The sequence below is a fragment of the Sus scrofa genome, chromosome 1 (genome assembly GCF_000003025.6).
Source record: "Sus scrofa isolate TJ Tabasco breed Duroc chromosome 1, Sscrofa11.1, whole genome shotgun sequence".
Lineage (NCBI taxonomy): Eukaryota > Metazoa > Chordata > Mammalia > Artiodactyla > Suidae > Sus > Sus scrofa.
The window spans coordinates 44,274,854-44,289,325 of record NC_010443.5 but is presented as its reverse complement, the minus strand read 5'-3'; the positions used below and the strand labels follow the sequence as shown (position 1 = coordinate 44,289,325).

The following is a 14,472-nucleotide window of genomic DNA, read 5'->3' as shown; positions in this document are numbered from 1 at the left end:
AATAAAAAAAAAAAATAACCCAATAAAAAAAAGGCACAGAAGACTTAAGTATACATTTCTCGAAGATACAGACATTTCTCCAAAGAAGACATACAGATGGCCAACAGGCATGTGAGATGATGCTTAACTGTTAATTATTAGAGAAATGCAAATCAAAGCTCCAACAAGGTAGGTAACCACCTCGCACAGGTCAAAATGGCTATCATCAAAAAGTGTATAAATAGGAGTTCCCATTGTTGCACAGCAAAAATGAATCCAACTAGTATCCATGAGGATGTAAGTTTGATCCCTGGCCTTGCTCAGTGGGTCAGGGATCCGGCATTGCCATGAGCTGTTGTGTAGGTTGCAGACATGGTTTGGATCCTGCATGGCTATGGCTGTGGTATAGGCTGGCAGTTGGTAGCTCCAATTCGACCCCTAGAGCTTGGCAAATTCCATATGCCGTGGGTGTGGCCTTAAACAAGCAAAAAAAAAAAAAAAAGTGTACCAATAATAAATGCTCGAGAGGGTATGGAGGGAAGGGAAACTTCCTATACTATTAGCATAAATGTAAATCGGTGAAGCCACAATAGAAAACTGTATGGACATTCCTTAAAAAACTAAAAATAGAGTTAGAATATGTTCCAGCAACCCCATTACTGGGCATATATCCCGAAAAAACTGAAAACTCTTATTTTGAAAAGATACATGCATTCCAATGTTCATAGCAGCATTATCTACAATAGCCAAGACATGGAAACAACCAAAGTGCTGAGGTTTTCCCCAGCAGCACCTTGAATTTCACAAAACAGAATTTGGTTGAACGATCAGAATTGAATATCAGCTGTTTCAACCTTTCCACTGCAGGAGAAAAGGCCTCCTTGTAAGCTCCTCCGCGGTCCTTTGGCTCTCAAATTTCAGCATTAACAGCTTGATAACAGTCCTCAATCTCTCATTACCATTCTGTAGGTCATCAATAAAAACTAGCAGTAACCAGCCAACGCTGTTCTCATAGACACTGTCTTTCCCATATTTATCAAATGCTTGCCTCACTGAGCTTCTACAGTAGAATTCTTCTCCATGGGGATTTTTGCCTATTCTTGCTTAAGTTACCACCTGTGTCTAGGGTCTTTAAGACCACTACCATGTTGGAAACATGATAGAAGGGCCCACAAGACTAAGCACAGACCTATACTTACAACTATGATTGATTTTTTTTGGCTTTTTAGGGTTGCACTGTGATATAGAGGTTCCCAGGCTAGGGGCAAATTGGAGCTGCAGCTACCCACCTACATCGCAGCCATAGATAACAACGCGGGATCTGAGCTGCTTCTGTGATCTACACCACAGCTCACTGCAACACAGGATCCCTAACCCACTGAGTGAAACCAGGGATAAAACCCACATTCTCATGGATACTAATCGGGTTTGTTACTGCTGAGCCACAGAAGAACTCTCACAACTATGATTTATTACAGAGAAAGAACACCAAGCAAAATCAGCAAAGGAAAAAGGCACATGAACAAAGTATAAAGGCATAAGCTCCAAGAGTCTTCTCCCAGTGGAGTCACATAGAATGAGCTTAATTCCTCCAGCAACAATGTGTAAATATGCATAAAATACTATCCACCAGGGAAGCTTGTCTGAACCTGGGTGTAGAAGTCCCAGGTTTTCATCATACCCAGTCACACAGGCATTGTTTGCTGAGCATACACCAAAATTCACAATTCCCAGAAGGAAAGCAGGTGTTCCAACGTAACCCCACTGTCTATACAAACATTTCAGGCACAGTAAACTGCCCTTATCAATTAGGGAATGGAGGTGGGGGAATGCTCATGAAATCCAAATTGCTGAACACCAGCCACAGGTGAACCTTGAAAGCAGGACTTTCTAAAGATAAAAGGTTCAAGCTTTCTATGATCTCTCTTCTGCACACCATCTGTGAAATACTTAGTAACTGAGCCATAACCTTGTGCCAAGGCTTATGTGTGCCACTTACCAGCCAGGATGTCATTCTCTTCATCCTTTGGGTGGCAGATGAACCAGTTCCTAATCTCCTATCAACCTGTTTCCTCAGATCTTGCTCCTGGGTCCACCTGTATTAGTCTGGGTCCTCTAAGAAGCAGATACCAAGACCAAGAAGGGATCAGCTGTGTAACAGATTTATTAGGGGCAATACTGGTGAGGAAAAACAGGGAGGGATCTGGGGTAGGTGTGAGACTAGGAGGCAACCAGTCCCTGATGCAGGCATGACCCCAAGTAATGAAAAAGAAAGGCTGGGTAAAAGCAACTTAAGAGATTACAACGCAATCCTGGAGTCTGGCAAGGCCTCCAGGTGGTCTTCGAGCCAAAGTCAAAGAGTCCTATCCCACCATGCTCAGGCACTGGCTGACAACAGCATGTGAGGCGGAGCCCAGCCATTGAGGAAAGTCGACTTTAGACTTTAGAGTGCAGCAGCCAGAAGGCCTTCAGTCCCTCATGCTCCCTCCTGTTGGAGAGCTGAGAGCCGCATTCTCCTGGCTGCCAAGACAGTGACTGTAGCTCTCAAAATACACCTAAAAAAGATTTATTATCAGACAAATATTTAGCACCAATAGCACATCATAATTTGCAACAACACCTTTCAGTTTAAAAAGTATAAAGCCACCTAAAACAGAACACTGATTAACAATGAAAATGCAAATAATCTCTTCTATTTCATAAATTGAACAATATCCTATGTGGATGAATTCTGGGGAAAACTTTCCCAAACTGCTTGGTGAAATGGGAGATTAAACCGATACACAGCATACTGTATTAGGACTAAATCAAAGTTAATGCCAAAAAGTACCTCTAAATATTCATAACTCAAGTAATTTTCTGCAATCTGATTTGCAGTAATACTTAGAGTAAGACAACCATTTGTGAGTTTTTCCTCCTGACTGACCTCAAATACCCTTGACAAATAAAAGGTATTCCTACACATTTTACTCCTAGTTCTTAGGTTGACTATAAGTGACTACATATAAAACTTATGAGGTAAACAAACCGAACAATGTTTATAGACATTTCTAAAAGTTATTTTACAAACAATCTGGGAACTTCTAAATCACATATGCTTAGATAATAAAATGGATGAATATCATCTTACATAGTGTTTAACAAGATTTGTTTTCTAATTTTTATCAGTGCTATCCTCAAAGACATTGACTATCAGTATCTGTAACGTTAAAAACTAGCCAAGGTGACAAGAGTTTTTGCACCTGCTAAGTTTCAGCAGCAGACTGGTCCCACGGTTTCTCTGGCAGCTCCTTCCAACCAACATGTTTTTAACTAACTCAAATTAAATAGTTTGTAAGATCAAGCAGTTAATTCCTACCAAAAAAAAAAAATGGTTCCACCATAGAAATTAGGTTCAGCCTTTGCATGGAATTTATGACTTAATTGTATAAATAATAGAAGCTATTGGAAATAAATAATATTTAACATGAAAGAATAGTAAAATGTTTATTTTTAAATGAGATTAATACCATTTTAATGTAGGAGATGCCATCTCTATTCACAAACCCATAAAAAATAACTCAATGCAATTAGATATAATACATTTGTCATAAATCCTATAGATCCGAGGCCAACCCTACGTGGAAGAATGGACAGGTGGATGGTGGATTACATAATAAGGATGTATGAAGTGTCAACTTACACATGAATCACTGTATTTTGTTTCTAAACATGAGAAGAAGATAAGTCCATTGTTGGAGGGATGGAACCAGCACCAAGGACAAGCTGGGAGAGGAGTTATCTTGTGGTGCAGTGGGTAAGGATCCAACATTGTCATTGCAGCAGCCCAGGTTGCTGCTGTGGCACAGGTTCAGTCCCTGCCTGAGAATTTCCACATGATGTGGGTATCGTTAGAACCACTCGGTTACATCACCAAGGCTCACAACATTTTCATGTCTTTTACATCTATTTTTAACAAGTTTCATAACCCAAATGTTGTTTGTCATCATATTCACAACAGAAACTTAGAACTTTAGAGGTTAAATGTAAATATACATACACATTCGTACAACCCTCACACTCTTAAAACTTTTTCTCAGCTATTCTGTTTGTGTGTACATTTGTAAATTTTTTTTTCCTTTTTAATAGTAATGGCTTTGCAATAGTTCTCTCCTTATCTGTTGGGTTTCGTATAGAAACATATGATGAGTTTCTTTCCTATAAAGGTGAAAACACAAAAACTGCTTCTCAATTAGTCCTTTGGAAAAAGTGTTTAATTATTAGTTCATCACCCAAAGATTATATATTCTAAAATGAACTTTTAACTGAACACTTTTTAAGCACCTGATGGAAATCTCATAGGAGCATCTAAGTAACAGTGCTCTCACAGAGGCTTGCAATCCAAGGTGAAGCAGGAATGAAATGAGAACTGACCTTTTCAATTTTAAAATACCTGGAAAATTTTTCATTCTGCTTATCAGCCCAAGCAAGGAGTTTATATCATAACCATCTCATACAATCCTTCATATTACATAGCACCTCATAGAAATGCCAATTCCAGGCTCTCTAAAAAAACTCTTTATAGATATATTACTTCTTAAAAATCAAAACGTTTTAGCTAATATTTCCTAAGGATTCAATTTTAGTAGATAAAGGATATTCTCTGAAAACCTGCCATGGCCGTCCCATTCCAGGCTGTGTTTTAAAAAGATAAGAATACTTATCTACTCTCTGGCCTGGGAACTCCATACGCCTTGGGACAGCCAAAAAATAATAATAATTTTAAAAAGACAGGAATAACATGGTTTTAAGTCAAAACAAAAAAGTTTTCAGATATGCAACAATGGGGTTTTTTTTTGACTAAATAAATACACTGGCTAAAATCCAGTTTGCAGATATCGTCATGAATGGGGGGTATGTGTTTAGAGTAGGGGGGACGTATAAGGAGAAAACTTTTTCAAGAGACCTAGCCTGTCAAGAGCAAACAACAACACAAAGCTTGCTTATTCAGTGGTACAATTAAAATACTAGCTTTTGCTTAGAGGCAATGTTCTGCTATAAGGTATTTTAATATAAGTAACCATATATATTCTGAAGTACATTTCCATTACAAATTAACATGGTGATACACAGATGAACAAAACCACCCCAAACAAATCATAAATGACCTATAGTTAAAACATAAAATTTATAAATAGCAAAACCACCAAATACAATATATACATTTTATAGATTTACCCATGAACAAATATATAGTGCATTCAGAAAAGACAAGAGAAGGTGTTTATATCACATAACATTTGAATATTAGAAATGATATACTGATAATATTCTAAAAGCCTTACAGGCTTTCTCCCAATTAATATTCCCTTAAATGTATATCTTTTAAAAACAGTGATACTGACAAAACTATCACCTTTTTAAATGCAATATTTTCTTTTTCCCCTGTAGGGTATAGTGGCCTGCGAGCAGTAAATAAGACAGGAGGCACTCCATGCTCGTTCCTGGGATGAAAGAAGTAGCAGATCTAGTTTGCATATGAAAAGCACTTTAGTCAAACATAACACTGACAAGACAAGCCAACCAAAACAATTACCATATCAAAATGTGCTCACCTTATCTTAACCACCAGTGCCTCAGCTTTTTAAATGACTGGCAAATCAGTTACTTTGAAAGAAAAGTGCTGTTTGAACTAAATGTATTTCATTGACACAATAATAAATTTGAGCTTGCTTTTACTGACAGAAAAACGAATTGTTAAGTGCCAGGACTATCACAAGACAAACATTATGAACAACTCAAAATGTTTAAGACTGTCTTTTGTGGATCCCAGAAAAAAAAGCATTTGTGACTAAACATTAATAATGTAATGCTCCAATACCATGCACACAGATTAACATAATTGAAAACAGATATTTTACACACATCTGCATTTCTTTTAAAAACCAGAAAAGTACAATGTACAAAATAACTTTTCTGAAACTATTTCTAGTGCAGCATTGATTGATAAAGGATTGCTTAAAGAAAACTATTTTACACTGCATGAATAACAATGAAAAGCAAACTCATTATAATAAATGATCATTAAGAACTGATCTAGATATCAGGAAGCACATTAAATTTTTTTAAAACACTACAACCATTTTTTCAGTTTTAAAAAAAATTAAGTCAAGCCTACATTTCTGCAATTCATTGAGTACATTTTGTTCTCTGAAACACCACACTTAACATTCTGGAATATGCAATACAAATTCATTTATTCTCTTATATTTAAAGGCTATTTCTTCAAAAATTCCAGTTAGCATTGTCCTTCTACTAAAAGAAAAGGGAATCAAATAAAACAGTAGTGCTTCATTTGGTACTTAAAAGCCTAGTAATATCCTTTTGGGAAACACATGCTTTGGTGCTTTACAATTTTAAGAAAATCAAAATTGCTTTACATGCAATAGCTAATCATGGTATACCACAGAAAACAAGGACTTTTATGCATTGAGAATTGTTCACATGAAGCCCTGAGGTACCCGCCTTTCATTTAGGCAACAAATAGCCTCCCTTGATCTTGCACAGTCTTTGTCACCATCTTCCCTAGTGCCCCAAATTCAGAATAGTCTTGAATAATCTTGTCTGGAGATACAGTCAATTTAATAAGATTTTTTATGATACAGACTGTGCAGATCATCTAATTTAGAAGCACTGTCTTCTAGTGGAGTTTCACTTGAAGTTCCTAGGTCTCCATTTTCGTGTCCATCAGTTACTGCCTTCTTATTAAATCCTAAAAGAAAGAGAAAGAAAGCAGATATTTCCTAGTTTTTAAAAAAAGTCCTAATTTTATTGAGCAGGAATGAATGCCCACTGTAATTAATAATAATAGTACAAGGCAAATAATGGAGCTCTGGATTAATCAAGCCAGCAATTTCTGACAAAGGAATTCTTTTTTTTTAAAGTATAGCTGATTTACAATGTTGTATCAATATGTGCTATACAGCAAAGTGACCCAGTCATACAAATATACACATTTTCCTCATATTATCTTCCATTATGTTCTATTTGAAGAGAGTGGATATAACTCCCTGTGCTATACAGTAGGACCTCACTGTTTACCCATTCTATATGTAAGAGTTTGCATCTACTACTAAGCCCAAACGCCTAGTCCATCCTACTACCCCCCTGCCCCCCACTTCCCCCTTGGCAACTACAAGTCTGTTCTCTATGTCGAATCTGTTTCTGTTTTGTAGATAGGTGCACTTTTGCCATATTTTAGATTCCACATGTAAGTGATATCATCTGGTATTTGTCTTTCTCTTTCTGACTTACTTCACTAAGTATGAGAATGTCTAGTTGCATCCATGTTGCTGCGAATGGCATTATTTTGGGAATTCTTCCTTCTTATAGCAGATATCAAACATTGTACGGATGTTTTAAATGTTACCTATTGGACCTATCTAAAATTTATATAAAATTTCCTAGCAAATTTTCCATGAAACTTTGAATTTTGACACACAATCACAAAATTCAGTCATTTCTACTTATACTAATACTTATTGTATTGTAAATTGAGTTTTCTTTTATACTTTGCTTTCAGATTATTTTCCAGTTCACGGAAGCACACACTAGTTTATCACTAAGTCAGATTTGTTGTTAAGACAATGACCAGATAAAACTTAAAATTAATTTTGATTAATCTACAAAATAGATAATAGCCTTGCAAACAAATGAGAGTTCACTGTCATCTATTTAGTGAGCTCTGAAGCATGGACATGTGCTAAAAAATAACCAATGGATACATTTTCTATGACTTAAGTCAGTTAATATATCATAAAAGTATTCGTTTGGTTATTTCAGGCACATTTTAAGTAGTTTGCAATTGACACAGGTGACAGAAAAGCCTTTCAACCTTAGCTGCAAAACGGAAGGGATGAGTCTTCTAATCCTGACCAAAAATAGAAGGCGAAAGACAGTAAAATCATAGGAAAAGCGGCTCAACAGTGTAAGGTTTTGATACATTGCCGCAATAGTTTTGTTCAAGATGCATGAGAATGATTGCTATTGCTGAGTTTGTATAGATAATTCATAATGTATGGATTTACCAAAAGGGCAACAGTTCATCAGTTCACTATAAAATTCTATGCCAGAAGTTCTTGAACTTTTTGTTCTGAAGATGCTTACACTTTCGTCTGAAGATGCCAGTACACAATAAGTACTGAGAATTGCAAAGAGCTTTTGTTTATGTGGGTTATTAATGTTATGTGAGATAATGACATTTACCGTATTAGTAATTACAACCGACAAATCTAAAAAAATTTATTATTTTGTTAAAGATGACAATAAACCTCATAAACATTAACACAAATAATATATTTGTTTAGTGAAAATAATTCTATTTTCCAAAAAATTTAGTCAGAAGAATATCATTTATCATTTTGCAAATACCCTTAATGTCTGGGTTTAGTAGATGCAAACTATTACATATAGAATGCATAAGCAATGAGACCCTACTGTATAGTGACGGGAACTATATATAATCTTTTGGGATAGAACATGATGGAAGATAATATGACAAAAAGAGTGCATACATATATATATATGACTGGGTCACTTTGCTGTATAGCAGAAATTGGCACAACATTGTAAATCAACTATACTTTACTACAAAATTATTTTTAATATTATTTTAATATTTAAATATTATTCTTTGATCTTATACCAAAATTTGACAATGCAGAATCTAAAATTGTATCAATGAACTTTCACACTCTGTTACACTGAAATTCATTTGTCTGTCTTGTACCTTGAATGCTCTTTTACCACACAGGATTTAGTAACTTCATGCACTGGTCATTTGAAAAATATTAGATTACTGAGTTAAATAGCAACTGCAAAAGTTGACACTTTTCATTTTATAATATCAAAAAAATCACATTCATTAATATCACCACCAATCTTTATTAGAAAAGTTCTTTAAGTGTTGGAAAGCTGTCAAGCTCATGTGGTTAATGTATATTTTATAAAATTCTTATTTTCACTTGAAGGCTCACATTTTATCACTGACAATAAATAGTCAGTTGTTCATTTTTTAAAAAATGGCTGCCAAATAATCTGAACAACCATTATTTGTCAGTCATACTTTCAAGCAGTAATTATCACTCCATGAAAAAAAAAAGGCCAGCTCAGCCAGCAACTTAATCACTTAAGTACTTTTCCTTGAAATCAGTATCTTAGTTCAGCAGACAGACTTAGTACTTTATGCATATTTCCCATTTCATCACAAAGAATATTAAAAAGTCACGTACTCATGGGTCAAGATTTAATAAAATAGTTTTTACTATTTCATCAAGGATATTTTTGAAAGAAACTGGCATTTTCTTCTTTTTTTTTATTCTGAGTGGATGGCAAGAAAGAACACAATGACCACTAGTAAGGTGATGCTACTGCCTTGACTCATACTAAGGCACCAGTGATTTTATCCTCATTGTTTTCGTACTATCAGTGCAAATATCAACACAGCAAAAAAAGACAAACAATGCCTTAGTATTAGTTTGAAAAGTTTTGACTTCAAGAACCCCTTCAAAGGTGTCAGGGGTCCCCAAAGATCCAAGGATCAGAATTTAGGAACCTCTGCTCCATGTAAAAGAAAGCATTAGAATTTTTCTTTAAAATATGTATAAATGATAGTAAAGGAACTAAACCAAAAATCTTCAAGATCACATATCCAGATTTTACTAACAATCATGAGGTAACAGCGAATCACTTATCCATATTTAGCCTATAAAATCATTGCACTGAAAGGAAAGAATGTGCATTAAAACATTAAGATAACATTAAGATTTATCTACTCTAAAAGGCATGCTGGTCTTTGTTTCAGAGTCTAGAAAACTTGAATCACTCTAATAGTTCAGTAAGTGGTCATGTACTTGTCCAAGATGAATGGGGAACTTATACATAAATAAAATTTTGTCATAGTTACTGGTTTATAATAAAGCTATGCTATACAAGGGAAAGCTATCCATTCAGTTAATAATGGTTTTCCCATTACTAAAACAGTGTTGCTGAAGAACATCTAAAAATTTCATATTTTTTTAAAGTTTATTAATGACAAATACATTGTTAAAAGCTTTTGAGTGGTTTTTACCTTGTAACACTTTGATTTCCCCACTTGCGTCTTTGCAACTAGCACCAGGATTAGTACTTCCCTCTAACTCATCAAGGTACAAACGGTAACGATGTCCACTCTCATCTTCATACTCTACATTTTCATCATCAGAATCTACTTCAGGGGCCACATAAACTACCTCAAATTCAATTTCTCCTCGCTAAAATGGGGAAAGAAAATGAGGAAACCAAGTTATCATAATTATAATTTTAAAAGATTTCCAAATTCTTTGCAGTGAGAAGTAGTAGTGAACCTCAGATGAAGCTTCTTTCAAGACAACAAATAATGAAATTTTAGAATCTCTTGGAGTTTCCGTCATGGTGTAGCAGAACAAATCCGACTAGGAACCATGAGGTTGGGAGTTCCATCCCTGGCCTTGCTCAGTGGGTTAAGGATCCAGTGTTGCCATGAGCTATGGTGTATGTGGCATGGATCCTTCGTTGCTGTGGTTATGGTGTAGGCCAGAAACTATAGCTCCAATTCGACCCCTAGCCTGGGAACCTCCATGTGCCTCAGGAGTGGCCCTAAAAAAAAAAAAAAAAACTCAAGAGAGAGAAGTAATTTCCTTCTAATGTTACAGGTCTCTCTGATCAAAGTATTTTTGCTAATAAACCTAAAATTTAAAAAAGATTGCTTAGCTACTTAACTTATAGAATTTTGAAACAAATGTTCAGTTTAACAGTCATTTTGCCATTTTATATTTTACACAGCAGCAATGCAGCAAATCCATCTAAATAGTCAGATATTAAAGTTGCACCTAAAGGCATCACACAAACTTTTCCTTGCCTAATTCAAGAAGCCTCTATACATTGATTTTTTTGTTTCTTACTGAACAAGACTTAAGCCTTTCCTTAACTTTCACTGAAGGCCAGACATGGTGTACATCAAGGTATTCTGTTCAGTAGTAATAGTAACTACTGTATTTACTATATAAAATTATGTTCTTCAATCCTTAGAATAACCTTATTGTAGTCTCTTGTACAGGAACCTGAGTCGGTCCTGGAGAGAGGAGGTAACTCTTCCAATAAGATGAACAGGTAAAAGAGAAAAATAGAAATTTGACTCCTCCTTGCTCTTTCTACTATATGAGACTAAATGTGTAATATTAGTCTTTAAAAACAACTTTACGTTCAAGTAAAAAGTTACAGGTTATTTTATGTTAAAAAAATTCAAACTATAATTTTCATTTAATAGGAGACTACAGTCGCTACACACAAGTCTAGTATTTGTAATTCTCTGAAAATTATGGCCTGCCTTTGCTCAAAAGAAACCATGTCTTTGTTTTATTGCTACCTCACTAAGTTTCTCTGGGTGCTCCTCTTTCCTAGCAGTTTAAGCCTACACCTCAGAATTGGAACACGTGCTTAATGTTTCCCTAAAAGTTTGTATCTCATGAACCTCCTATTTACATCTCCTTGAGCACAGCGGCCCTTCAACCCACTCTTACCCTACTGGATGACAGCCAAGCTTGGCTGAGAAAACACCAACTTTAAGAGGTTAGTATTGCATTCTTAGATCTCCCTTATTGGGTAATGCTTTTAAAATACCATTTTGGGGAGATGGATGAATAAATGCAGTGGTCTACAGTAAGTTCTAGAAGACAGAATCAGGTCTGTGGGTAGCTGTCACAAAGACAGAGATTTTAGGCTTAATACGAGGAAGAGCTTTCTAAAAATCGGTAGTGTACAACAATGAAATAGACTGCTTTATCAACAACAAGTCCTCCCTTGACACTGTAGATATTTATGCATCATCATGTAAAGTTGAACTAAATGAGCTAAAAGTGACTTTCAACTCTTGAGATTCAATTCTACCCTGGCATACTACACTGATAATCTAACAAACATCTCAATGTACTAATGAACACCTCTCTAATTCTGTCAACCCTATTCTTGAAGGAAAAAACCAAAAAAAAAGCATCTTAAGTACTCTGGATACGAAATATGATCCCTGGATATGAATCTGAACTCTATAATGTATTTGTTCTGCAACGCTGAGTAAATCATTTAATTTCTAAGAAGCTTAGTCCACTTATTTTAAATAATAAAGTTGGGCTAAATGATTTCTAAGGACCCTTCAGTTCTAACATTTATGACTTTAAAGTTGATCCACTTCTAGTACTGTTTGTTCTGTAGCACTTCATATTTGTACAGTGTTTTAGTCATTAGTGATGTTCTGTTTCTAAGTTTTGAACACTTTATATACATTAACATACTTATTAATCCTTACAGCTCTCAGATAAAGACACTGCAGCACAAAGAACTTAAGTAACATACTCAAAGGTATACAACTGTAAAGAAAAGCAAATAAAAATTTTTTCCAGTAAATCTGGTTGAATATCTTTTATAAAAGCTCAAGTCAAAGGAAACTAGTATCTATATATAAACACTTTACTACCTGAGAAACCTCCTAGGAAAGTATAAGGCATTCAATAGATTCAAAAAGGTAACAACTGATAGATCCAATTTTAGTTACATAAAGAGAACTTACTTGCTGGGAAAGAATGGTTACAGCTTCTTTATGCTTTGTGTCCCTTAGATTAACTCCATTAACAGCCAGAATTGCATCTCCAACATGCAGCCCTCCACATCTGTCAGCAGGTTGCCCTGGGTGGATCTCAGAAATGAGGATTGGAACGCCATGTTCCTTTCCGCCCTAACCAGGGGGGAAAAAAAAAAAAAAAAAAAGGCAGTAAATTAGTTCACCTTTGTGTAGTCAGACTATTCTGATAAATATTTTCCTATAGACCTATTCCAATAAGCACCTATACCGTCTCTATAAATGCTGAAACACTACTTGCTACTTAAGTAATGATAAATCAAATTGTTATGAATATCAAAGAGTTACCTCTAAGTAAAGTGATTAATATCATACATGTGCTTCTTAAAATGCATTCCAGAGCCAAAAGAAAAAAACAAAACAAAACTGAAAAACAAAAAACCAAAACAAACCTACAACCCAATTGGCTGAGCTCTCTTAAACATAAATAAAAATATCTTAAGTACTAGTAGTCCACAGCACTATTAGAATTTATCAGCTCTAAGTCACTATGAATAGTAAGACAATTACTTTATGTACCACAAAAGTAATTACAATATGAACCTCAATTTCACAGGTGTTAAAATGTGAAAAAATGTGCAAGCAAAATCATTGAAATGAGTACTTGATACATTTTACTTTCTAGCTTGCAATCATAATTGTGTGTGTATATATCTTAATTTTTCCTACTAAAACTTAATGCTCTTTGAGGGAAATGTATTCAAAAAGGGAAGTATTCAATAAATACCCATTATTTCTTTATTGTAAGAAACATTTCTACATTAAGCAATGCCAGAAAGCCAATGAACTTATGCAGTACCTAAATACAAAGCCATCTTATTCATTCATCTGGAACAAAGCACTGAATGGCAAAATGACTCTAAACATATGTATTTTATGTTGTCCAAGACAACAGTTTGTAAAGGCATCAACTTTAAAAAAGAAGAATGTCTGGACCCAAGAGCCACTGAAATCTGATAGAAATGAAACAAGAGATAGTAAGAAATACTCTAGAGAAAGGAACAGTACTGGCTGGAGCCATTTAGCACAGAAGAAAACAGTCATATCAATTCCCAAAAGCTCCTCCTACAGGCAGCACAGAACTAAATGACTTGAGTCATAATGAAAAAGATAAACAATGATTTCTAAAGTAATACTTTTACTACTTCACGGTTATTAGGAATATTTACGTACCCCTCAAAAAAGGTTTACACGAAAGTGTTGGTACCCACAGGGATAAATTCAGTTATTTAGAAAATACATTCAGGAGTTCCCGTTGTGGCGCAGTGGTTAACAAATCCGACTAGGAACCATGAGGTTTCGGGTTCAGTTCCTGGCCTTGCTCAGTGGGTTAAGGATCCGGCATTGCCATGAGCTGTGGTGTAGGTGGCAGACATGGCTCAGATCCCTTGTTGCTGTGGCTCTGGTGTAGGCCGGGAGCTACAGCTCCAATTAGACCCCTAGCCTGGGAACCTCCACATGAGGCGGAAGCGGCCCTAGAAAAGGCAAAAAGACAAAAAACAAAACAAACAAACAAACAAAAAAGAAAGTACATTCAGAATACTTTACTTCCCGATGATGTCCAAAAAAGGGGCATGATTATAATAGATAACTACAGAAAAGGAGACTGGAAGCACTACTTCTTACTGTAATTGAAATGCCAAGGCCTTCATGATCTTCCTTAAGAAGAAGAACTTTTCTAATTGGTCCAACTCCTTGGCTTTTCTTTAAAGAGTCTTGATCCTTATTGAGTGAAAAAAGAAAAAAATTAGTACCACATAAGTAATAATCCAAACAGAGTAATCCATAGTATTACAGCTTGCTTT

The 14,472-nt window shown here is 35.4% G+C and overlaps 1 protein-coding gene across 2 annotated transcripts in view; it reads right to left on the bottom strand.

Moving 5' to 3' along the window:
* The window catches only part of GOPC (golgi associated PDZ and coiled-coil motif containing), a 46,523-nt gene continuing 35,490 nt past the window's right edge, over positions 3,440–14,472 (bottom strand). For both annotated transcript variants that reach the window (XM_003121242.5, XM_003121241.5), the window contains 4 exons: positions 14,294–14,389; positions 12,599–12,763; positions 10,088–10,268; positions 3,440–6,730 (listed from right to left, as the gene is read on the bottom strand). In XM_003121242.5, coding sequence (XP_003121290.1) covers positions 6,600–6,730; positions 10,088–10,268; positions 12,599–12,763; positions 14,294–14,389 — 573 coding nt within the window. In that variant the 3' untranslated portion in view covers positions 3,440–6,599. The remainder of the gene's footprint in view (positions 6,731–10,087; positions 10,269–12,598; positions 12,764–14,293; positions 14,390–14,472) is intronic.